The sequence below is a fragment of the Myxocyprinus asiaticus genome, chromosome 21, assembly GCF_019703515.2.
Source record: "Myxocyprinus asiaticus isolate MX2 ecotype Aquarium Trade chromosome 21, UBuf_Myxa_2, whole genome shotgun sequence".
Classification (NCBI taxonomy): Eukaryota; Metazoa; Chordata; class Actinopteri; order Cypriniformes; family Catostomidae; genus Myxocyprinus; species Myxocyprinus asiaticus.
Genome location: NC_059364.1, coordinates 25,480,001 through 25,504,662, shown reverse-complemented (window position 1 = coordinate 25,504,662; position 24,662 = coordinate 25,480,001). Strand labels below are relative to the sequence as shown.

The 24,662-nt window shown below is 38.1% G+C and overlaps 1 protein-coding gene and 1 pseudogene across 1 annotated transcript; one reads left to right on the top strand and one right to left on the bottom strand.

The window, feature by feature from the left end:
• Positions 1 to 6,598: 6,598 nt before the first annotated feature.
• On the top strand, positions 6,599 to 23,988 carry dna2 (DNA replication helicase/nuclease 2). Its single transcript, XM_051648040.1, is given in 24 exon segments — positions 6,599 to 6,914; positions 7,066 to 7,113; positions 7,321 to 7,821; positions 7,824 to 8,278; positions 8,377 to 8,550; positions 8,663 to 8,846; positions 9,940 to 10,088; positions 10,303 to 10,434; positions 14,563 to 14,791; positions 14,885 to 15,002; positions 15,224 to 15,380; positions 15,513 to 15,704; positions 17,311 to 17,541; positions 17,697 to 17,813; positions 17,911 to 18,020; positions 18,206 to 18,315; positions 18,942 to 19,163; positions 19,317 to 19,510; positions 20,118 to 20,207; positions 20,750 to 20,957; positions 21,055 to 21,144; positions 21,305 to 21,487; positions 21,766 to 21,914; positions 23,448 to 23,988. Coding segments are annotated over 24 exon segments (4,119 nt in total). The 5' UTR covers positions 6,599 to 6,893; the 3' UTR covers positions 23,503 to 23,988.
• A 63-nt stretch (positions 23,989 to 24,051) lies between these two features.
• The window catches only part of LOC127411710 (phenazine biosynthesis-like domain-containing protein), a 2,576-nt pseudogene continuing 1,965 nt past the window's right edge, over positions 24,052 to 24,662 (bottom strand).

Here is a 24,662-nt window from a genome sequence, read left to right as displayed (position 1 = left end):
CAAACTAATTGCTCTGAGACCTGTGGGTGGTGAAATTTAATATATCATAGTAAAAGGTAAAAATTATATTTATGTACATTGTTTGTACAATGGGACAACAAGTACAGGATGGCATCCCACTGGGTTGCATGGTCACACTTACTAGACCAAAGCCACTGTGTGTTCACAGAACAACTTCATGTAAGTTATTAACCAACTGTTCGACTGTCTTCATCTTGTTTGGGGTGCTGAACTCTTGCTCTATCACAGGAACATGTGGCAATTCCACCTGGGACCTAGGACCATGATGAGGGGTTCATTTAAACATTCATTTTGGTCACTGAATGTTAATCCAAATTATTGCAATGACCATTTCAAAAAGTCCCCCATTTCTCCATAAAATAAAGTTTTATTTTTCAGAGTGACTATTTGCACTAGGTGTAACTAGCACCTGCCAAACAGCACTCAAATTGTCTGGTGGAAACACAGATATTAAAGACAAATTGCACCTCCTGTGTAGCTGCAGTGGCATGGGGTTTAACAATGGTGTGGATGTGCTTTTCTTCCTGTGGATGACCCAGGTACAATTCCGTGTTATTCCCCCATCCTATTTCCTGTCTTTACTATTAATTTTTCCTTTAATACTACTTACAATAAAAAATACAAATTAATATGAAGATTGATTTCCTCACAGTGTTTTGGTCACGTTGAAGGTCGGGGAGTTGAAAGAAAGGTTGGATCCGGATAAAATTAACAATGGTTTTACTATAGTAATATTGTAGTAACTATCTTTTTTGGCAGAAGCCATGGTTTTAATGCAGTTAACCATGGTGTTACTACAGTAATATGGTATTAATATAGTAACCATGTTTAATTTTGTGGTTACTATGATTTTACTACTGAAGTAAAACCATGATTAATTTTTGTAAGGGAAGGTTAGGGTTAGGGGTAGGTGTTAGTGTCTGTGGAACTCTGTATTTGCCACTATTTGCACTTTGTGCAAAGAAGAAGCTTTTTGTTACATATTTACACTTAGTCTAAATATCCTCTGCCATTATTTTATGGATGTGTCTATAAACTATTTTGTTCTACTGATAAGTACAAATTCAAGAGAATATAATAAAATCAACATGTCTGCTTATGTTTTTTGAGATGCAGTAAAAGTAATTTTGTTTTCTGCTATTGTTAGCATACCAAGGGGGGAAAAAGCAATACTGTATGTGTACTCCAAAATAAAGTTATTTTTACACTGCACTCTCTCCTATATTTTTGCTTGAATAGGTGCATAGATCCAATTGGCATATGACCCCAAAATGACCCCAAAACATACTTCAAAATAAACCCCACAGAATGTGAAACTATAATATGCAACTGAAGAAATATGATGTCATTCTCTTCCTGAAGGGGAGATTGGCTTGATCTTAGGACAGCATTAATATCTCTGACATGACACTCCAGTGACTCACTCCTCCATTTTAGCCATTTTTGGTGTAAAACTCCTCTGTTTCCAGAATGGTCAACATCAGCTTCTGATCCTCCTTAATCTGCGCTTTTATCTGGTTGTATTTCTCAACTGTTTTGAGTCGGTATGCATCTGCGGTTTTCCGGAAATCACGTCAAGATTTAAAGAAAATCTTTTAGCTTGGTAAACGTAAATAAGTTGACATCAGTAGTATAGTCTAAGGCATACGCAGGCATACGCCGTTTGCCCACCTATCGTTCTTAGGATTTTACGTATGCCCACCTAAAATAAGTGATGATACGTATGGCCGCCAGTACAAAGAGTAGGCTTTTGACCTGGAAATTTTTCAAATTAATAATAACGCAATGCCGCAGCACCGTTGAGTGAATTGTGTGTTGTTTTTATTATTATTATTATTTTAAAAAGTGTACAGAGATTACCTCTAAATGTGCACGGAGCTGCTGTAGCGCAGCTGATGGCACTGGCAAGACAGACAGTCCGACTAAGCTGATCCACCAATCAGAACGTTCATTTCAGACACGATTGGATATTTACTAATCAATCATATTTTCCGTTTCAGTGAGGGGCGGGACATTTCCAGCATCTAATGCTGATGCACAAGCATCCCTGGAGTAACCATAATTTGCGCCGTAAATTTATTTCCCTGCTAAACGTATATATATATATATACAGGTGCATCTCAATAAATTAGAATGTCGTGGAAAAGTTCATTTATTTCAGTAATTCAACTCAAATTGTGAAACTCGTGTATTAAATAAATTCAATGCACACAGACTGAAGTAGTTTAAGTCTTTGGTTCTTTTAATTGTGATGATTTTGGCTCACATTTAACAAAAACCCACCAATTCACTATCTAAAAAAATTAGAATATTTTGACATGCCAATCAGCTAATCAACTCAAAACACCTGCAAAGGTTTCCTAAGCCTTCAAAATGGTCTCTCAGTTTGGTTCACTAGGCTACAAAATCATGGAGAAGACTGCTGATCTGACAGTTGTCCAGAAGACAATCATTGACACCCTTCACAAGGAGGGTAAGCCACAAACATTCATTGCCAAAGAAGCTGGCTGTTCACAGAGTGCTGTATCCAAGCATGTTAACAGAAAGTTGAGTGGAAGGAAAAAGTGTTGAAGAAAAAGATGCACAACCAACCGAGAGAACCGCAGCCTTATGATTGTCCAGCAAAATCGATTCAAGAATTTCGGTGAACTTCACAAGGAATGGACTGAGGCTGGGGTCAAGGCATGTCAAGGAATTTGGCTACAGTTGTCGTATTCCTTTTGTTAAGCCACTCCTGAACCACAGACAACGTCAGAGGCGTCTTACCTGGGCTAAGGAGAAGAAGAACTGGACTGTTGCCCAGTGTTCTAAAGTCCTCTTTTCAGATGAGAGCAAGTTTTATATTTCATTTGGAAACCAAGGTCCTAGAGTCTAGAAGCTCATAGCTCAAGTTGCTTGAAGTCCAGTGTTAAGTTTCCACAGTCTGTGATGATTTGGGGTGCAATGTCATCTGCTGGTGTTGGTCCATTGTGTTTTTTGAAAACCAAAGTCACTGCACCCTTTTACCAAGAAATTTTGGAGCACTTCATGCTTCCTTCTGCTGACCAGCTTTTTAAAGATGCTGATTTCATTTTCCAGCAGGATTTGGCACCTGCCCACACTGCCAAAAGCACCAAAAGTTTGTTAAATGACCATGGTGTTGGTGTGCTTGACTGGCCAGCAAACTCACCAGACCTGAACCCCATAGAGAATCTATGGGGTATTGTCAAGAGGAAAATGAGAAACAAGAGACCAAAAAATTCAGATGAGCTGAAGGCCACTGTCAAAGAAACCTGGGCTTCAATACCACCTCAGCAGTGCCACAAACTGATCACCTCCCTGCCACGCTGAATTGAGGCAGTAATTAAAGCAAAAGGAGCCCCTACCAAGTATTGAGTACATATAGAGTAAATGAACATACTTTCCAGAAGGCCAACAATTCACTAAAAATGTTTTTTTTATTGGTCTTATGATGTATTCTAATTTTTTGAGATAGTGAATTGGTGGGTTTTTGTTAAATGTGAGCCAAAATCATCACAATTAAAAGAACCAAAGACTTAAACTACTTCAGTCTGTGTGCACTGAATTTATTTAATACACAAGTTTCACAATTTGAGTTGAATTACTGAAATAAATGAACTTTTCCACGACATTCTAATTTACTGAGATGCACCTGTATATGTAGATAGATTTTGCTCTTATGGAAAGAAACTGGTACTTTTATTCACCAAAGTGGCATTCAACTGATCACAATGTATAGTCAGGACATTAATAACGTGAAAAATTACTATTAAACTACTTCAATTATTGCTTAAACTACTTCAGAGAGTTCTCATCAAAAAATCCTCCACATGCAGCAATGACAGCTTTGCAGATCCTTGGCATTCTAGCTGTTAATTTGTCCAGATACTCAGGTGACATTTCACCCCACGCTTCCTGTATCACTTGCCATAGATGTGGCTGTCTTGTCGGGTACTTCTCATGCACCTTACAGTATAGCTGATCCCACAAAAGCTCAATGGGGTTAAGATCCATAACACTCTTTTCCAATTATCTGTTGTCCAATGTCTCTGTTTCTTTGCCCACTCTAACCTTTTCTTTTTGTTTTTCTGTTTCAAAAGTGGCTTTTTCTTTGCAATGCTCCCCATAAGGCCTTCACCCCTGAGTCTCCTCTTTACTGTTGTACATGAAAGTGGTGTTGAGCGGGTAGAATTCAATGAAGCTGTCAGCTGAGGACATGTGAGGCGTCTATTTTTTCATTATTAAATAATGATAATAAAAATGTAATTTATGTAATCAAAACATACAATTTTAGCTATTTTTCACTCATTAAAACCCATTTTCATTCATTCAAGCCCTTACCTTGAATTCTGAATATGCTTCCTGCAACTTGACAGCTTGGTGGTTCTTATGTGACCCAAACACAATGCAGAGAAAACACTCAGCAGCCTGGTCCTCCTGACAGAACAGCTTCAGCTCTTCCCCATGTTCCCTGCACTTGAAGGAAATCAAGTCCTCTGTTACCTCAACAAGAGAGTGCCCTCTTAAAACCACTCTCTGCTGGTGAAGGAGCATCTGAGCAGAACACCGAGAAGAATCACAGGTGATGCAACTCTTCACTGCCACCTCAGTCTTCTCAATGCAATGATCACACAAGATAGCTGGAGGTGACGCTTGAGATGATGCTTCCAGCAAACATCCTCTTGCAAAGACATCTTAAACTTTCCTTTGAAGATCTGAGTTGATCTCAAGCTTAAGGTCAGAAGGCAGGAGGATTTGACATTCAGGACAGAAAAGAGGACCTCCTGTACATATTTTGGGGTCATCCTTGTTCCAGAACACTCTGATGCAGGATTGACAGAAGTTGTGTCTGCATGGAAGGCATACAGAGTCCGTGAAGGGCTCTACACAAACAAGACATTTTAGTTCTTCTCCAGCATCCATGTCAGCAGACCAGACTCTCTGTCTGTGGTGACCTGGCATGAATATTTCAAAGATGGGGCTCAGATTTCAGTGACACTATGTTATGAGTGTAATCTAAATACTTTGGATTACATCAGCATTGGTAGAGTTTTTTTGTTGTTATTGTTTTGACTATAAAAAAGTCTGGCAATACAGTTAGATAAAATACACATTTTAAAAATACATTCTGTGAAAAAAGCCTAAATATCTAATGCAGTGTTGTTTCTAAAAACAAGATAAAGCAAATTGATATTTTTAAGAATTTGTAGAGATTTTTATAGAAGAAAACAATAAAAAAATTATTATCAAGAAAAAGATTTTTACCCTAATATCTAAGGTCTTACTAAAGAGAAAAAAAAAAATTATGATCTAACGTGGATTTTCTTTATGAAAAAATATGATCAAGTCTGGTAACAGGTGCATGTAAATTGGATAGAAATAGCATTTTAGCTTAGCATAAAGCTAAATGTTCACATGACTATTTACACAAGGTTTATTTCTATTTTTGCTGCTCCAAGCTTACTTCAAACAAATAGTGCCTTCAATAGACAACTGTTACGAACAACATGGCATAAGAATGGCGGTAAGCAGGCGTGTTGTTATGTCAAAACATAAAGAGCCCGAATGATTTTGGTCCAGCCCCCAATGTTTTTGTTTGGAATTGCAGGTGTTTGAGTGTACCTGAACAGAACTTAAGCCTCAATAATTCGCTGCAACTACAATACTATGAGAATGCATAAAATGATTGACAGGTCGAAAGCGTCATTGTCCGTGGATGTCTGACTCATTTTTATTTGCTGTTTACAGAGTCTAGTGCTGTCACAGTGACAGGTGAGATGGAAATTTTTTTAAATGGAACAAATGACAATAAAATTAAAGTAATCTCTTCAGTAATCAAATTACTTTTTGAAGAAGTTTTATTTATAAAGCTCCTTTCCCAAAGCTCAAGGTCGCTTTACAAAAAGTACATTTCAGAAATACATTTCATAACATGATAAATGATACAAGATACAAAAAAAAAATAAAAAATAAATAAAAAAAGGTTGCTGAAAGTGTACTGCAAATAGATACATTTTCAGCTGGGTCTTGAAAGTGGATAGAGAGGAAATATTATGAAGAGTAAGGGGTAATGCGTTCCAGAGCTTAGGAGCAACAATACAGAATGACCTTCCACCTGTACCTGCTTGTTTTTATTATTGGGGAGGTTACTCCCCCCATCCCCCTGGAATCTATGCTCCTGCCCGTTACATGTATTCTGCTACTCCACAGCCCTGCTTGTGAGACATCTCACAACACTTATTTCAGTGATATCTTTCAGGGAGAAGGAACATTTTCTGCATACCATTCTATAAAATAAAGCTAACGGCACCTTTATATCCAATGTGGTTGATAATATAAGAATAATATTTCAGTTGCACTTAATTTTACTGTACGTGTACTTTCACTATACTTACAGTGTACTTACAAGAAAGTACTGAGTAATATTAGGTAACTATATGGCTAGTTTTGAACCTGTTCAACAATGTATCTATACGAAGAGTGATGTTCTCTCTACCGCTAGGTGGCGGTGTGTCTGCCCTGGTGATGGAAATGCCACACACACAAATTAACGAGGAAAACGTTTGCTTTCTCATGTGTCGTTTTCATCGACTGTTACGCGGGAAGTTTGAGATTTAAAATAGATGCAGCAAATGTTGTTGACGCAAGAGATCTGCTACTTTTATTATTAGAAAACATTTTTGGGACATGCCAAAAATGCTTTATGAGATCATTTGTTTCTGGATATATTACATTTGAGTGACAACGGTCGTCTTTAATTTTCAGTTGTCATAGTAACGTGAGAGATTTTAAAAGTTTTGAAACCAGAATTTGTACTCTCCGAAGCAAAATCGCCTTTTAGTCATTTTATTCGCTTAAGCTTGTGGTCCGTGATGATGAAGTCTAAATCTTCCGTAAGTACTCGATCGTCTTCTATTTGACGTTGTGTTCTACTAATCAGACAGTAAACATCCAGATATCTAGGATATTTAAAGTCTTCCGAAATGTGAATTTGTCAGTCCCTGTCAATGGCAGGTCCACTAACATGATCTTATGGTGTTGCAGATGGTCAGTGGAGTACAATCAAACATTTCTGCTTTTTTCCTTTCAAAGGTAAGGTCATGATACTTGTAATAAATGTAAATTTTTATGAGAATTAATAGATTGTAATTTCACTTATATGCTGATTTGTTGTATTCATCATAAGTTGCCATCTAATATGCAGTTCTTTAATCAGTTTACATTAATCTGTATTTTTCTGTCTGAGAGTGTGTACATTATACGTTAATCAGATCAGCATTATATATATATATTTTTTAGGTTTCATCAAAGTCTCCTAAAAGAACAGAAGCTGGAATTCCAAGAGCCCCTGTTTCATTGAAGACTTGTTTTGTGGAGGATGAAAATGTCCCCTGCTCTACTTCTGCTGTTCCAAAAATGCCTGACAGTTCGAGGGCCGAGAACGCCCGTCCAGACTCCTCATATGAGAACCGCTCATCTGTCTCACATGGTCTACTCTCTAAAGGTGTCAGGGGTAAAACCAGTCTGATAGCATGTAAGCTGATGCAGGCACAGAAAAACAGCAGTCCAGAACCAGGAGACACTTTTAAGTTTAAGAATGGCGTAAGTCATTCTGGCTCCATGAAGAGGATGTTGTACAGCTCGGAGAACATCCAGAGTGCCAAACGGGCCAGAACCGTGCAAGATCAGAAACTTTCTGTAGAGTCTGATTGTGAGCCAAGCTTACCAGGGGCCAATGCATATGCTTCAGAAGACTCATTACAGAGAGCATTCTCAAATAGTCCAGAGAAAAAATCAAATCAATCAAATCTCAGCATCTACATTTTGAGAAAAGCCGATTGGCCTCTGGGCCTGGTGTGAAAATGAATGGAAAAACAAATGGTCTCTCAAAGCTCTCCAAAAAACCTTTTCACCATCTGAGGTTTAGCACGTGTGAGAAAGAGAATTTGTTAACTGTTACTGCAAAGCCAGCGATAGACATAAATGCAGATTCTGAGGCAAATGATCTTGTGATGTCATATAGTTCATGGATACAAAGTGACTCTAGTGAAGAAAAAGAGAACTTTCTCAACTGTCCTGTCACTAAGAAGAGAACCTTGATGGGTGCTGCTGAGCTGCAAGCGAAAGACAAAATTGCTGATGTAAATACTTTGCCTGCCCTATTTGAGGATGATTTAAATGACCTGAAAGACGATTGGTTTGATGATGGCATGGACCAAAACATTGAGGCACCAAAACCCAAGAAGTTTAGTCTTGAGTATGAATGTTTTATATAACCTTGGAATTGGAGTTGGCCTATATAATGATGTTTTGTGCATTAAAACTGAACATAATGTATTTGTCTTTGACTTGTAGAAAAACTAAAGACATACCAGAACATGTTATACTGGCCTCTGGTGTTCACAACCGATACTGGGTTCTGGATGTACAGGAAGTCACCTCATCACAAAGTAGCACTGAGAAGCACTTAACCATCACCTGCTCAAAGACGACACAGCCCACAGAGACCTGCATTCTCAAAGATGGCTGGTATAAAATGTTACTTGTCTAAAAATTCTAATCTCTGTCCTCCTACATAACAATAACTTTTTGTTCTTTCACTCTGATTGTCTTTTTTTTTTAAATCTTTCTAAATTTTAAGGGAGAGTACTCCAATCGCAGTGAGAGACATCATTCACTTGGAAGGGAGGTGTGTTTCTGGCTTGTGGACAATTGATAGGGACTCTGGTTTCCTGGTTCTGCTGCCTGATCTGCTGCTCTCTGGGACCAGCATTGCCAGCAGCATCCGCTGCATGAGGCGAGGGGTGCTCGGAGAACTGTTCAAGGTGTGACGGCCACACACAAAAATGCAGAAGAGAAAAAATGAGTGATAACAAAGCATATTTTATACTGCTTATATATTATCGCTTCACAATGCAGTGTAGCTTATGCATGCATACTGCTCATATTAATGTTGTCAGAGGCTTCCTGCTGTGCGTTCATCTCTTTCTGCGAAGTGATGCAGACCTCCCAGATGTGTATGACTTTCTTCTACTGAACACAAAGATTTTTAGAAGTATATTTTAGCTCTGTAGGTCCATGCAATGCAATTGAATGGGACTTTTGAAGCTCCAAAAAGCATATAAAGTCAGCATTAATGTAATCCATAAGACTCCATTGGTTCAATTTGTATCTTCAGAAGTGATATGATAGGTGTGGTTGAGAAACAGATTAATATTTAATTCCTTTTTTACTATAAGTTCTCTTCCCAGGCCACTAGAGTAGGGGTGTAACCCCGGTGTCCTGGCCAAATTCCCCCCATTGGCCCTAATCAATCATGGCTTCCTAATAATCCCCATCCATTAATTGGCTCTATCACTCCACTCTCTCCTCTCCACCAATAGCTGGTGTGTGGTGAGTGTACTGGCACACTATGGCTGCTGTCACATCATCCAGGTGGATGCTGCACACTGGTGGTGGTTGAGGAAGAGTCCTCTCTTCACTGTGTAAAGCGCTTTGAGTGTAGTGTCAGAAAAGCACTAAATAAATGTAACGTTCATTCATTCATTCACTAGTTGGCGATATGCACAAAGAATATGAATCGCCAAAAACAAAAGTGGAGATTTATTATAGAAAAGGACTTAAACATTGTTCTGTTTCTCACCCACACCTATCATATCACTTCTGAAGACATGGATTTAACCACTGGAGTCGTATGGATTACTTTTATGGACCTTCAGAGTTTTGGTCACTATTCACTTGCATTGTGTGGAACTACAGAGCTGAGATATTCTTCAAAAAATCTTCGTTTATGTTCTGCAGAACAAAGTTATACATATCTGGGATGGCGTGAGTAAATTAGCGAATTTTTCATTTTTGGGTGAACTATCCCTTTTAATAATTAAACTATTTGCTGTCTTGCATGTGATTTTCAAACAGGCGTTCGACGGTGGATCCAAGCAGATGCTAAATGGTACCATAGTTCATGATATCTTTCAAAAAGCAGCCATGTCTTCAGACTTCTGTCCGGAGAGAATACAGACATTAGCCACAGAGGCACTGAGGAGCTCCAACTACCTCGGACAAATGTAAGAGCTATATTGCAATGTAATTTCCACTTTCAGACGTGCAGAATGTTAAGGGCACATTAATATCTCAGTTGTACTCTTATTTTACAAAAGTAGATGGTACTATACAGATGTTGTGGTTATACAAAGTTTGACCATTATAATGATTTTTGTTTTATGCCAGTGCTTTAAAAGAATTGTTAACAGCACATGCGTTGACTTGATTTTTGTTTAGGTACAGTTTAAATCTGACCCAGGATGACATGAGGCAGGAAGTTGAACAATATCTCCCCTCTTTATCTGAGTGGGCAAAAGACTATCTTCACACTTCACCACAGGCTGGACACAAACAACTCAGCCTGAAACTGTGAGTGTACATTTCAGCCTCTTATTTATTTTAACCAGTCTCTAAAGATATTGAGAGCATGGTTTGCTTGAAACACAGTGCAATTGCTTAAAGACCCCATGAAATGGCTAGACAAGCCCAGTTTTTGTGGAGAATCATTTACTGATTGTTAGTTGATCGTAGGTGGTATTAGGGGAGGGAGATTCTCATTCTAGAGAGCATTTGATTAGGTAAAAATGTAAAGTGTGAGATGAGTCATAATTTTTTGTCTGTTTTAAAGTAAGAGGAAGACGGTGAATTTTACATGCGTACATCTACTAAAAGTTAATTTTGACAATCTTTAGGAGTATGCTAGCATATAGATGACTTTGAAGCTAATAGACATGGACTGAAAGCTACGAAACTTCAATTTTAAATGTTATCGGGTCTTTAAAGCAATTGTTCACACAAAAATTATAATTCTATCATCATTTACTCACCCTTACACTGTCTCAAACTTATATGACTTTCTTCTGTGGAGCACAAACGAAGATATTTTGATGGAGATATAAAGTGGCTATATCCACACAATGCAAGTCAATAGGGTCCAACATTTCTAATCTCCAAAGCACATAAAGGCAGCATAAAGGTAATCCATACAACTCAAGTGATTTAATCCATGTCTTCTGAAGAAATATGATCGGTTTCAGGTAGGGCTGACCCCGACCAAAGATTTTACTAGTCGACTAGTAAGCATTAATTTAAGCCATTAGTCGACTAGTCGCACGTTTATGATATTAATTTAATTACTTAAATATATTTTGGGGGGCTTTAGAAAATGGTTTGAGTTTCAGGGCTGAGAAAGAATAAGTAACATTGCTAACACTGTTCTACATTACAGAGAAATACTAAACCGTAATAATGAGCCTTTAAATTATACATTTTACACGCATGAAACGAGCTGCAGCGACACCGGCTAAAGCGGTAATGATTCTGAATGTGTCGGAAAAACCAGTAAGGAGACTGTCTGAACATTTTGTTATTTTATAGAGAGAAATGCACTTTAGGGTTGTGCCGACAGACGATGATCTCAGGGATCGACAATGGTCAGAGTGATCGCCAATAGCTGATGCTTTTGACGATGTCAAGACGATATTTGGCTCGTTTCCCCATATATTAAATTATTATTATTTATTAGGCTATTATTATTATCAAATTAATATCACAAATAATTTGCCCATAGACGCACAGACACACACTTTATTATATTATTAAGAACAGATGACAGAAAAGCCGTCTATGTGCATGTATGACATGAAGGCGTGCAGTCTCGTGGAACACGCGTATGTAAAAGATTTACTCTTTCTTTGTTTCTATCTTCTGATTTTTTTTTTTTTTTTTTTTTTTGTTTGCAAGAACAGTATCATCTATGAGTGCTTCAAATGCCCTCAGACATCTCAGCTCAGGAGGTGCTTTGAGTTCAGTTCGCTTTATTTCCACAGAGCAGTTAATCGTGACCACAACTCTGCAGCCTATACATCTGTGATTAAAACATATAATAATACAAAAACATATATATATATATATATATATATATATATATATATATATATATATATATATATATACAGTTGTGCTCAAGAGTTTGCATACCCTTGGAGAATTGGTAATATATGTACCATTTTTAAAGAAAACATTTCTTTACACAGCAGGCAAAACACATTTCTTTTATTTCTTATGGGATTCATATTCAACTGTAGGTTATAACAGAATGGCACAATCATAAAACAAAACATGGCAACAAAGAAAAAAATGAAATGACCCCTGTTCAAAAGTCTGCATCCCTTAGTTCTTAATACTGTGTATTGCCCCCTTTAGCATCAATGACAGCGTGCAGTCTTTTGTAATAGTTGTCTATGAGGCCCCAAATTCTTGCAGGTGGTATAGCTGCCCATTCGTCTTGGCAAAATGCCTCCAGGTCATGCAAAGTCTTTGGTCGTCTTGCATGAACCGCACGTTTGAGATCTCCCCAGAGTGGCTCGATGATATTAAGGTCAGGAGACTGTGATGGCCACTCCAGAACCTTCACCTTTTTCTGCTGTAACTACTGGAGGTTCAACTTAGCCTTGTGCTTAGGGTCATTGTCGTGCTGGAATGTCCAAGAGTGTCCCATGTGCAGCTTTCGTGCAGAAGAATGCAAATTGTCTGCCATTATTTTTTGATAACATGCTGCATTCATCTTGCCATCAATTTTCACGAGATTCCCCGTGCCTTTAGAGCTCACACCCCCCCCAAAACATCAGTGAGCCACCACCATGCTTCACAGTGGGGATGGTATTCTTTTCACTGTAGGCCTTGTTGACCCCTCAAAATGGTTGTGTCCATAAAGCTCTATTTTGGTCTCGTCACTCCAAATTACAGTGTGCCAGAAGCTGTGAGGCGTGTCAAGGTGTTGTTAGGCATATTGTAACCAGGCTTTTTTGTGGCATTGGCGCAGTAAAAACTTCTTTCTGGCAACTCAACCATGCAGCTCATTTTTGTTCAAGTATCGTCGTATTGTGCTCCTTGAAACAACCACACTGTCTTTTTCCCAAGCAGCCTGTATTTCTCCTGAGGTTACCTGTGGGTTTTTCTTTGTATCCCGAACAATTCTTCTGGCAGTTGTGGCTGAAATCTTTCTTGGTCTACCTGACCTTGGCTTGGTATCAAGAGATCCCCGAATTTTCCACTTCTTAATAAGTGATTGAACAGTACTGACTGGCATTTTCAAGGCTTTGGATATCTTTTTATATCCTTTTCCATCTTTATAAAGTTCCATTACCTTGTTACGCAGGTCTCTGCTCCCCATGGCTCAGTATCTAGCCTGCTCAGTGCATCCACGTGAGAGCTAACAAACTCATTGACTATTTATACACAGACAATAATTGCAATTTAAAAAGCCACAGGTGTGGGAAATTAACCTTTAAATGCCATTTAAACCTGTGTGTGTCACCTTGTGTGTCTGTAACAAGGCCAAACATTCAAGGGTATGTAAACTTTTGATCAGGCCCATTTGGGTGATTTCTGTTATCATTATGATTTAAAAAGGAGCCAAACAACTATGTGATAATAAATGGCTTCATATGATCACTATCCTTAAATAAAAGATTTTTTGCATGATCAGTCATATTTTCTAAATCATTGCCAAAATGTCACAATTTCTGCCAGGGTATGCAAACTTTTGAGCACAACTGTATATCGTGAAGGAGGGAACAAAGCGAATTTATCACACACGATGTATTTTCCCGGACAATGAAATACCCGACTGGTAGAGAGTGCACAGATGAAGTAGGTTCTTTGCCAGAGAGATGTTGACAAATGTTGTAAAACCATCTTTCAAAAAGGTGAACAACACACATTTTAATTGCACTTATTTTTTTCCAGTTTCATTTGAATTTTTAGTTAAAATAAATAAAAAATAAAGTCAAAGTTTGAAATCAAGGTGTCTTGCTTTATTGTGTAGGCTTAATTCTAACCCCACTTAACGAAAATTACCCCATAGTACCACCTAGCATCCAACCAGCGGTAATACCGGTGTTCGTCGTTTTCTGTGGAGTTTTTTTCTGCGATCAACCGACCAATCAAAACTTGGTCGACCAAGACTCTTCATCGACTAACGTTTGGTCGACTATCAGGGGGCAGCCCTAGTTTCGGGTGAGAAAAAGACCAAAATATGCGCTCTGCTCATGTACATGCGCTGTGCACACTCTCTGCACATGCTCAAATACGAGGAAGTGTTACTAAGCTTCAAATCATGATCGAGCCTAGATGACTGCAGAGTAAAAAAAAAAAAAAAAGTTATAATTTGGTCTGTTCTCATTCAAAACCGATCGGATTGCTTCAAAATACATGGATCAACTTTTATGCTGCCTTTATGTCCTTTTTGGAGCTTGGAAGTGTTGGACCCCATTGACTTGCGTTGTACAGATATATTCACGTCTCTGTCAAAATATGTTCATGTTTGTGTTTCGCAGAAGAAAGTCATGAGTTTGAGAAGGCATAAGGGTAAGTAGATGATGAGAGAACAATACCATTTGGGGTGAACTCTTCCTTTAAGTTAAAAATGTAGCTGGTTTGATCATTTTCGATATTTGGATGAGCCTAACGGTTTGTGTGGTTATTTATTATCAGCCCAAATGATGGGGCAATGAGCAAGCACGATGCAGCCTGTAGCGTGACGGTCACAGATTTTGTGGACATTGAGGAGAACATCTGGTCTCCAAGTTTTGGCCTGAAGGGGAAGATCGATGTGACAGCTGGGGTTAGGATTCATCGCAGAGGCAGACAGCCCATAGATAGGATTGTGCCATTGGAGCTGAAAACAGGCAAAGAGTCCAACTCCATTGAGCATCGCAGCCAGGTAACAAATGCTATATTAACGTGTTTCGTGTATGGCTGGGTGAAAATGATTCAATATTTTTAAAATTAATACAATATTTTATCTGTATTATAGGTTATCCTGTACACACTGATGTGCTCAGATAGACGTTGTGATCCAGAGGCAGGTTTCCTTATCTACTTAAAGACTGGCAGTTTATATCCTGTTGTAGGCAACCACATGGACAGGAGAGGTTTGTTTGTTTTTTCTTTTCTTTTTTAGTCTGGTTCAAGCGCTGTTTCTATTTTCGACACCTTGTAGTTTCATATTAAGGTATCATATGAGAGCTAATGTACCATATTTCTAGGAATAACAATGTAGCCAACTGCCAATTTAGCAAAAATGTAAATTTGTGCAAAAGTTAAGCTTATATCCTGCTCATGACTGTACTGATTAATACTTAATCCATCTCAGAGCTGATTAAAATCAGGAACTCATTGGCTCATCACATTGGCAACAGTCTGGTCAAGGTGGATGGTAGAAGTCAAATGGCCCCATTGCCTGCCATGGTATCTGACCAGCAGGCTTGCAAATACTGTCCTCAGAGAAGAAACTGTGCCGTTTACAGCAGGTAATGGCTGTATATCTTGATATGTTATCTTCCATTTACATCTGTAATTGTGTTTTTTTTTTTTTTTTTTTTTTTTTTTACAGCTGGATTAATTTCACATTTAATGAAACACATCATTGTCTGTTTACCCAGAGCACTAGAGAGAGATCCAGGGGAGAACTTTAGTGAGGATTCACATGCCTTTGTGCAGCTGGAGAGCCAGCACCTCAGGCAGGTGCACCTCCAGTACTTCAGTCACTGGTTGCTGCTCTGCTCCTTGGAGGCTGTCACCATGGAGAAAAAAGGTGGCCGTCGCAATATCTGGCTACAGACCGCCCAGCAGAGGTTGGTGTTTTTACAAAAGAGGCATTGTTTAAATTAGTCAGAAATATAGTAGAGGTTCAACATGCAGGGTTGGGATTTGGTATCCATAGCCATTTTTTTCTTCAGAACAGGTTAAATAAAAAATACTGGAACCAAATGATTTTCATGATATTCGGTTCTGTTAATGGTTCTTGAATGTCTGCATTCTTCCGCTGTGGTCAGAACACCTTACTAAAATACTCCTTACTTAAAATAGGAACAAGGAGTTAACTCTTTAAGCTCGTATGCACGCCCGCCGGTGAGCCCGCAGAGAAAAAAATTATTGTAAAAAAAAAATAGAACTACAGTCTTGACAAACACAAACTAGGTATTGTTTTAAAGCTTAGAAGCTGTACTTTACAATGCATGTAGGCATTGACTAAAACTGAACAAGTGCTTTAGACAAATCACAAGTGTTACGTTTTGATAATCTATTAATATTTTTGCATTTTACGTATTATTGTAATCAGTAAAAACATCAAACAGATTAAATAGCCATGTGTCATAGGTCGTTGGAAAGCTCTCAAAGAGTATAATACAATCAGCCTATTTGTTTACTCGCAGTAAAAAATATAGTGAGTAATAACTAAGTATTTGTCTTTGACATACATGTAAACGGGTGTTACATATATTCCGTGTTTTCCCTTATATCTTCCCAAAAAATAAACGGAACATAAAATATCACATACTATTACTTAGGCAATTATCTTTAAAACTAACCCATACACAATGTAATCGGATGCGTAGATCATTAGATAATCCACACGAAGCACAATAGCACATAATGATTAGATGACTACATTGGAAATAATGTAGTACATTGTTTTAGCGTTCCATGATGCTGTACAAACTTATTAGTATTTAAATCGCTGCAGCCAGAGGTGGAAGTCATCCAAATATGGGCAGAGAAGATCGTTCATTCTAATTGCATATGGCCACCAGGAGATGGCACCAAGTACATGATACAGACTCGATTGCTCAAATGACACATAATGAAACTGAGATCTTGTTACACATGCCTGCATACTTTGGACAGAGATCATACCTTTAGTCATTGTATTTGTATGTGAAATTAGTTATTTTGTACAATTATAATGTTATATTTTTTTTGGACACTAGGATCAATTATTTTTGTAATGCTATAACTTTTTATTGCTTTGTTGTATCAACACAAAATTTTACTCAGTTACAGGTGAAATGATTGGAAAAAAGTTTTTCGGAGCTACTTTATTTACACCCTGAGATTTGTTCTTTATTTACACCCTGAGATAAATTTAGAAAAATTACATTTTTGTCTCAAGTTTTTTTTTTTTGGTGATTTTTCAGCAGTTCCTTAGGCTAAGAGCCTCTGTTTATCATAATCTATATCATAAAAAAAAAAAAAAAATGTCTTTAAAATAATACCAAACACTTGACCCTACTTGTTCTTTTTTTTTGTTGAGTTATAAGCCTTTAATTTTGGGTATGCCACTGAAACAGGAAATCTTTAACACCCTCAGAGCTTAAAGGGTTAAATTCTTACAATTTCCATCCTTATAAATGAAAGTTCCTGTTGCGTCCCTGTTTCTCATGTTTCTCACATTCTCAGGGAGAAGAGTGGTGGCTGCATGGGAAACATGCGGTTAGCTGGAAGTGTCAGCATTCTGTCCGATGGGGTGTATAAGCACTGCTTTGAGAGGAGAGAGGGAGAACAGACTCTCACCGGGCTGATAGTGGGGGACAGGATTGTTGTCAGTGATCAGGAATCTGTGCTCATAGGCCTGGCCACAGGATACATCACAGAGGTTACAATCAATGGAGTGATGTGTTCTTTGGATAAGTAAGATTTTTTTATTATGTTTTTATGTCAATTTTGTAATGGCAATCCAGTAAGCAGTGTCCACATTTAAATTGAAGGTCTCTATAAGCCTAAGGTTGAAGCTAATAATGCTTTCATGTGGATTAATGCCTAATTCCACATTCCTATTGTTCCAGAAATCTTTCCAAGTATTCCTCAAACACAGTTTTCCGTCTAGACCAGGATGAAGGTGTAGGTGGTCTCGGCACTCATCTAGTAAACTTGTCAATGTTAATGGAAAACACTCAGACCAGGTTTGATCATTATCTTGGGAATAAAAGTTTCTTGTCTTTTTTTTTTTTTTTCTTCTTCTAAATTAAAAGAATGTTTTTTTGTTTGTTTTTTCTGCAGTGAAAGATTAAGGGAGTTGATTGTGGAATTCAGGCCTCCTCAGTTCATTGATAGTCTGAGCAGCGTGTTACCACGAGATGCCAAGGAGACTGTTGCCAACATTCTAAAAGGTGTGCTCATAGATATAACTTTTCCTTATAGTCCTTTGTCTTTTTTTTTTTTTTTAAACCATAGTTTAATCAGTCTTTCTGCAATTAGCTTGTTTTAAATGTGCCTTTTGATGTGCTCTCATAAATAATGAATCTTCTCTGCTGCTGTTCCTATTGATGAGTTTTAATCACATGTTGCCTCTCAGGACTCAACAAACCCCAGAAGCAAGCTATGAAAAAAGTGCTACTGTCCAAAGATTACACACTTATTGTGGGAATGCCTGGCACTGGGAAAACTACCACCATTTGTACATTGGTAAGAGCTTATTTATTAAAACTTTGGAAACCAGGTGTGTTTTATATTAACCATATTCTGTTTCATTGCCACTGCAGATGATGGGATTTTTTTCTGTATTCAACTCTTTTATAGTATTTTTATTTTATCAAGGTTCAGTCTGGAATTTCATTTTACATGACCATTTCCACAGTATCTCTCTGCATTTTATGTTGGTCAAGCATTGTAAAGCTGTGCTTAAAGTTCAAACAATTTCAATTTTGACCCCATTTGCCGCTGTCTTAAAGTGCTGCCAGTGACTACCAGACAATTCCCATGATGTGTAAATATGCAATGTCTGTCTTTACAGTGAGAGATGTAACTTTAGACTTACTGTAAGTTTTAATTTTCAATGATTTTGCCTTGCAAATCATTTATTTTATACAAATCAACAAGAGAAGTTTAAAAACATGGCAGTATGAATTTTGAATTCCTCAATTTCTTTTTAATAATTTATATTTACCTATTTGTGTTTTATTTTTTATTTTTATTATTATTCCTTTGTCATCCTGTGTTTGCTGTCCGATGTTCGTTTGGTATGCTTACCATGTGACTATAAAAAGATCAAGGAAATTCTCTGATTTCTTCTGAACTTCCTTGTTTGCCAGGTGCGTATTCTCCATGCTTGTGGCTTCAGCGTGCTTCTGACAAGCTACACCCACTCTGCTGTGGACAACATCCTTCTGAAATTAAAGAGGTTTAAGATTAGCTTCCTACGACTGGGCCGCACTCAAAAAGTGCACCAAGACATCCTGCCCTTCACAGAGATGTCAGGTCGGGCCAAAGGCATCCAAACTCTGGAAGAGCTTGAAGAACTCTACAACAAAGAAGTAGGAAACATTAGACATAAGCATGTTTACATTGTCAATATGTCTCAGGGGGATCATTTTTTCATGTTATAGTTTTGAGTCTCTGAATTGCTGCAAATGATAGCCAAAAATAAATAAATAAATAAATCAAAACTCTTCCATTGTCCTTTGTAGCTCATTGTGGCCACCACTTGTATGGGTGTGAAGCACCCAATTTTCAGCCGTAGACGCTTTGACTTCTGCATAGTAGATGAGGCGTCTCAGATCAGTCAGCCTGTATGTTTAGGGCCACTGTTCTACGCCCAGCGTTTTGTCCTGGTGGGAGATCACCAACAGCTCCCTCCTATTGTGCAGAACGCTGAAGCAAGGTAATATTTTCAGTTCCATCACTTTCCACACACTGATTAATAATTGAAAATATCCATGCTATTCTTGCAATACACATGTGACCTTTTGAGTTTGAGGCTAAGATTCTTAAAGGGATAGTTCACCCAGAAATGAGTAAATGATGAAATTCTCTCATCATTTACTCACTTTTATGCCATCCCAGATGTGTATGACTTTCTATCTTCTGCTGAACACAAATGAAGATTTTTAGAAGAATATCTCAGCACTGTAGGTCCTCACAATGCAAGTGAATGGTGATCAGAACTTTGAATCTCCACAAATCTAATGAAGGCAGCATAAAAGTAATCCATAAAACTGTAGTTGTTTAATCCATGTCTTCTGAAGCGATCCAATCTGTTTTGGGTGAGAACAGACCAAAATATAACTATAACTTTTTTTTTTTTTTTGCACTTTACATGTTGACAGCAGTCTCCTTGGTGATCATGATTGCAAGCTTGATTACATTACCTATATTTACAAGAGTTATATTTTGGTCTGTATTTTGATAGGATCACATCGTATCACCGTAAACCATTTTTACCATCATCTTGCATGAAACTTAAGAACTGTACTGTAAATGTTCCTCAGGGCCTTGGGCATGGATGAGAGTTTGTTTAAACGTCTGGAGCACCACGGTGATGCAGTTGTTCAGCTGAATGTTCAATACCGAATGAACAGGTGGGGAGTTTGATTAACCTACAGAATTTGATTGATGAAGGTCTCTGGGAAGGTACTTAGTCCACCAAATAATTATTTAAATTATTTACCTACATCATTCCTAAAATGTATCCTGTTATTTTTTTTAACATGGAATGCAAAAAGAGAACACTTTATTCCAAGTAGTCTGAAGCTTTATACAGAAATATTTATTATTCACTGATAATCGTCACTTCCACTGCAGCTATCAAATCAAATTTGTTGCCTATGATGCAAGTTAGACATCAAACGTCATTGTTTCGCATGTGTCTTGTGACCATACATCATAACGTCAAACCTTCACCATATTTCATTTGAGAGCTTTTATTTTTGTCCTGGTTGGAGCTTTACAAACGCTTGTTTGGAAAAAAAACCTGTGTAAAGATTCTTCAAAATTCTCCTTTTGTGTTCCACTGTGAAAAATACAGCGTACAAGTTTGGAATGTAAATAGAACTGTGAATATTCACATAAACCACCAGCTGTAACCAGGTGGATTTTGCATTTTGAATTTTGTCCCCTGCAGGGCGATCATGTCTCTGAGCAATGCTCTGATGTATGAAGGCAGACTGGAGTGTGGCTCTGAGAGGACAGCCAGTGCAGTACTACAGCTGCCCAGTAGGGTACAGGTTGAGAAGGAGCTTGAGCTGGATGTTTGTCGACCACAATACAGTGTTTGGATTCAGGCTGCACTGGAGCCCAAGGACCCTGTGTGTTTCCTGGACACCTCTGAGGTCAGTCTAACTTTCTAATTCTTGTTTTGACTTGCCTAAAATCAGTCTTTCTGACATTTTTATAATTTATGTCCCTTTCTGCACTGCATTTCTCCAGGTCCCCGCCCCAGAGACAGTGGAGAAAAGTGGAATCAGCAACCAGACGGAAGCTATCTTGGTACATTCCCTTGTCACTCTGCTGTTGAAGGTGAGAACATGCTATTTGGTGTGTGCAAGTTTTATCCATTAATGAATTGTAGTATTATCTAAAGCACTTGGTCATAAAGAACTAGAGAAGTGCTAGATCAATGCATCAGGAATATTTAGCAAGTAAATGTACTGTAAATGAAATTTTAAATGTGTTGTAGGCTGGATGCAGAGCAGCTGACATTGGTGTCATTGCCCCATATCGGCAGCAGCTGAAAGCCATCTCCAGTCTGCTGCAGGGAGCTGCATATAGAGCTCTGGAAGTCAACACGGTGGACAAGTACCAGGGCCGTGACAAGAGCGTCATCATTGTGTCCTTTGTTAGGAGCAACACTGAGGGCAACGTAAGTAAAATAAACTGCTCCTGTATAATGGAGCCCACATAACTGCACAGTGAAATATCACTCAAGCAAGAGTGATGTTGTACTGAATATCAGAACGGCTGTGATTTGGCTGCAAGTATTTCAGTGCAGCTTGGTTGCATGCTATTGCTTTTATTCAACAATTCCATAAACACAAAGGTAATTTTGAGTTACTTACATTTTAGACAATATGGCCAGTTAATTTATCTATTTTATATTTGCAAATTTTCTTATTCTAAAATCTGTCTGTCATCTTTCAGCTGGGAGAGTTGCTGCAGGACTGGCGCAGGCTCAATGTGGCCATTACTCGAGCCAAATATAAGCTCCTCATGCTGGGCTCTGCATCCACCCTGCGCCGTTACGCTCCGCTAGAGAAACTCCTCGGTCACCTTCAGCAGGAAAATATGATATCCTTTACAATTCTCCTAAATAAACAAATACCTCATTGTAGGTTCTTTTGAATTAATGACTTACCTTTTTTTTTTTTTCCATTTACATTTTAGCAACAAGAACAAATGTTTTTCAATTACTTTTAGCCTACACTACAAACACTTTTTTTTTTTTTTTTTTTTTACATTTATTCACTTCACAAATGCTTTTATCCAAAGCGACTTCTAAGGCTGGATTACACTACATGACTTTTAAAATCTGAACAGAATAACTAGGTATCATACACTTACCGAATTTGAAAATCGCTACAGACAAAAACTGGGCAACACACACTACCCGATCCTGTCTAATCACAAACACACCGCCTCCCATTCTAGGAGACGCATGACTTATGTAAACTAACATTGATGCATGGGAGCTGGCTGCTGTTATCCTACACTACAAGATTTGTCCTGTAGTTGTGGATAGTTGGCTCAAAAATCACAACCATGTTTGAAATCCTCAGACTAGATGGAAGAAATCGGAGTCGGTCTCCATCATACACTACATGATTTTCTTTTACTCTGACTTTCTAATAACCTGCACTCTGGAGCTGACTAGCACCAACTCTGCCCGACTGAAAATTGGGTCTGAAATCTGTGTTAAAGTCGTGTAGGGTAATCCAGCCTTTAAATAGTATTTTATCAGTATTTGTGTTCCCTTGGAATCAAACCCATGACCTTGGCATTGCCAGCAATATGCTCTAACACTTAAAGGGATAGTTCACCCAAAAATGAAAATTCTCTCATCATTTACTCACCCTCATGCCATCCCAGATGTGTATGACTTTCTTCTGCTGAAAAAAAAAAAAAGAATATTTCACCTCTGTAGATCCATACAATGCTGAATAGTGACCAAATCTTTGAAGCTCCAAAAAGTGGATGAAGGCAGCATAAAAGTAATCCATACGACTTAAGTGGTTGAATCAATGTCTTTTAAAGCGATCCAGTTGGTTTTGAGTGAAAACAGACCAAAATATAACAAATGTTTCATTGTACATCTTGTCATTGCCTTCTCTAGGCACAATCATGATTTCAAGCTCGATTACACTTCCTAGTCCTTGACGTATGCACAGAGCACTGGATGGCACTACAGGAAGTGTAATCAAGTTTGAAATCATGATCGCCAAGGAGTCTGCCGTCATGATGTACAGTGAAAAAGGAGTTACATTTTGGTCTGTTCTCATCCAAAACCAACTGGATTGCTTCAGAAGATGTTGATTAAGCCACTGGAGTTTTATGGATTACTTTTATGCTGACTTAATCTCCTTTTTGGAGCTTCAAAGTTTTGGTCACAATTCACTTGCATTGTATGGACCTACAGAGCTTTGATATTACTCTAAAAATCTTTGTTTGTGTCCTGCAGAAGAAAGTAAGTCATACATATCTGGGATGGCACGAGGGTGAGTAAATGAGAGAATTGTTATTTTTGGGTGAACTATCCTTTTAAGCTACAGGAACGGACTGTTAAAAGTAAACTTGATTACTATAATTCTCCTTAATTTAAATCACATCTTCCAGCTGCCTCCTGCCGCCCATGAAGCACTACCCACAATTCACGTGATCTGATGTTCTAACCTGATCCATAGCATACCTCACGCAATGATGCTGTGAAACAACCTATTACTTGAACAAAACTTAAGTAAATAGTAAACATAAGCTTCAGACTGTGTAGACCTTTTATTTTGTTTCAGTGATGGATGTCAAGTTCAGTAATGCCATACCAGTTGTTGAAAGCAATGAGTAAAGCTCCTCATGGATAAGGATGCCCAGGACTGACAACTGAGAAGACTTTTCCTCAGTGCTGAATTTGGCCATAAACTATTTAACTCCAGACTAAGTTATACATTTTATGATCAATTCCTACCTCATGTTGCTTTTTTAAATCCTGTAATTTTATTCCTGTAGTATCATGACAGTTTTTGAATGGGAAATTTATAGCAGTAAGTAGTTTATGTATGTGTATATTTGTTTTCTTGTTTATTTTTCATGTTTAAAAAAAATCTTTTTTCAAGATTTGTTTAATAAAGTCCAGCACAATAAATTAAGTAAATGTGTGATGACTGATTTCAAGATCAGGCAGTAGACACTTAAATGCACTTTTTATTCCCATCAAAAATGTTCTCAAATTAATTTAGTAAATTGTGCAAGTTTGTCTAAATTTTGAGAGTTCCCTGAAAAATTATCTGCGCACGACCACTGGTCCAGTCGACCATCAACTCTTATCTCCAGCTGCAGTTCAACACCACGACTAGAACACTGGTAGCCTGCCACAGAGAAACCAAATATGTCAGGGATTAGTTCCTTATTCTTAGCCACAGCCCATTTTATTAAAGTATAACTTATGTTACCGTTACTCAGGGACGGACTGGCCATAGGGAGAACCGGGACTTTTCCTGGTGGGCCGGCTGCGAAATGGGGCTGAACTACCGAACACCCCCGTACCCACTAACAACTTTTGGGCAACAAGTTACATGCTAAACATTCTACACATTTACTACATTTTCTCTAGGTTGCTCAAACTGCCCTTCAACTTCTTCAAATGTGTAAGCTTACGGTGACCGGATCCTCAGGGACCCCAATCCAGGGGGCAGAGACGTGAAAGTAAAAGTCATAATCAGGCTGAACGGTCTGTTCTCCTTTCAATGTAACAATAAGACTTTTAATCTAACCCCGTAGTCTAATTTTTCAGCAGAGCCTTTGCTACAGGCTTTAAAGACATAAGTTCA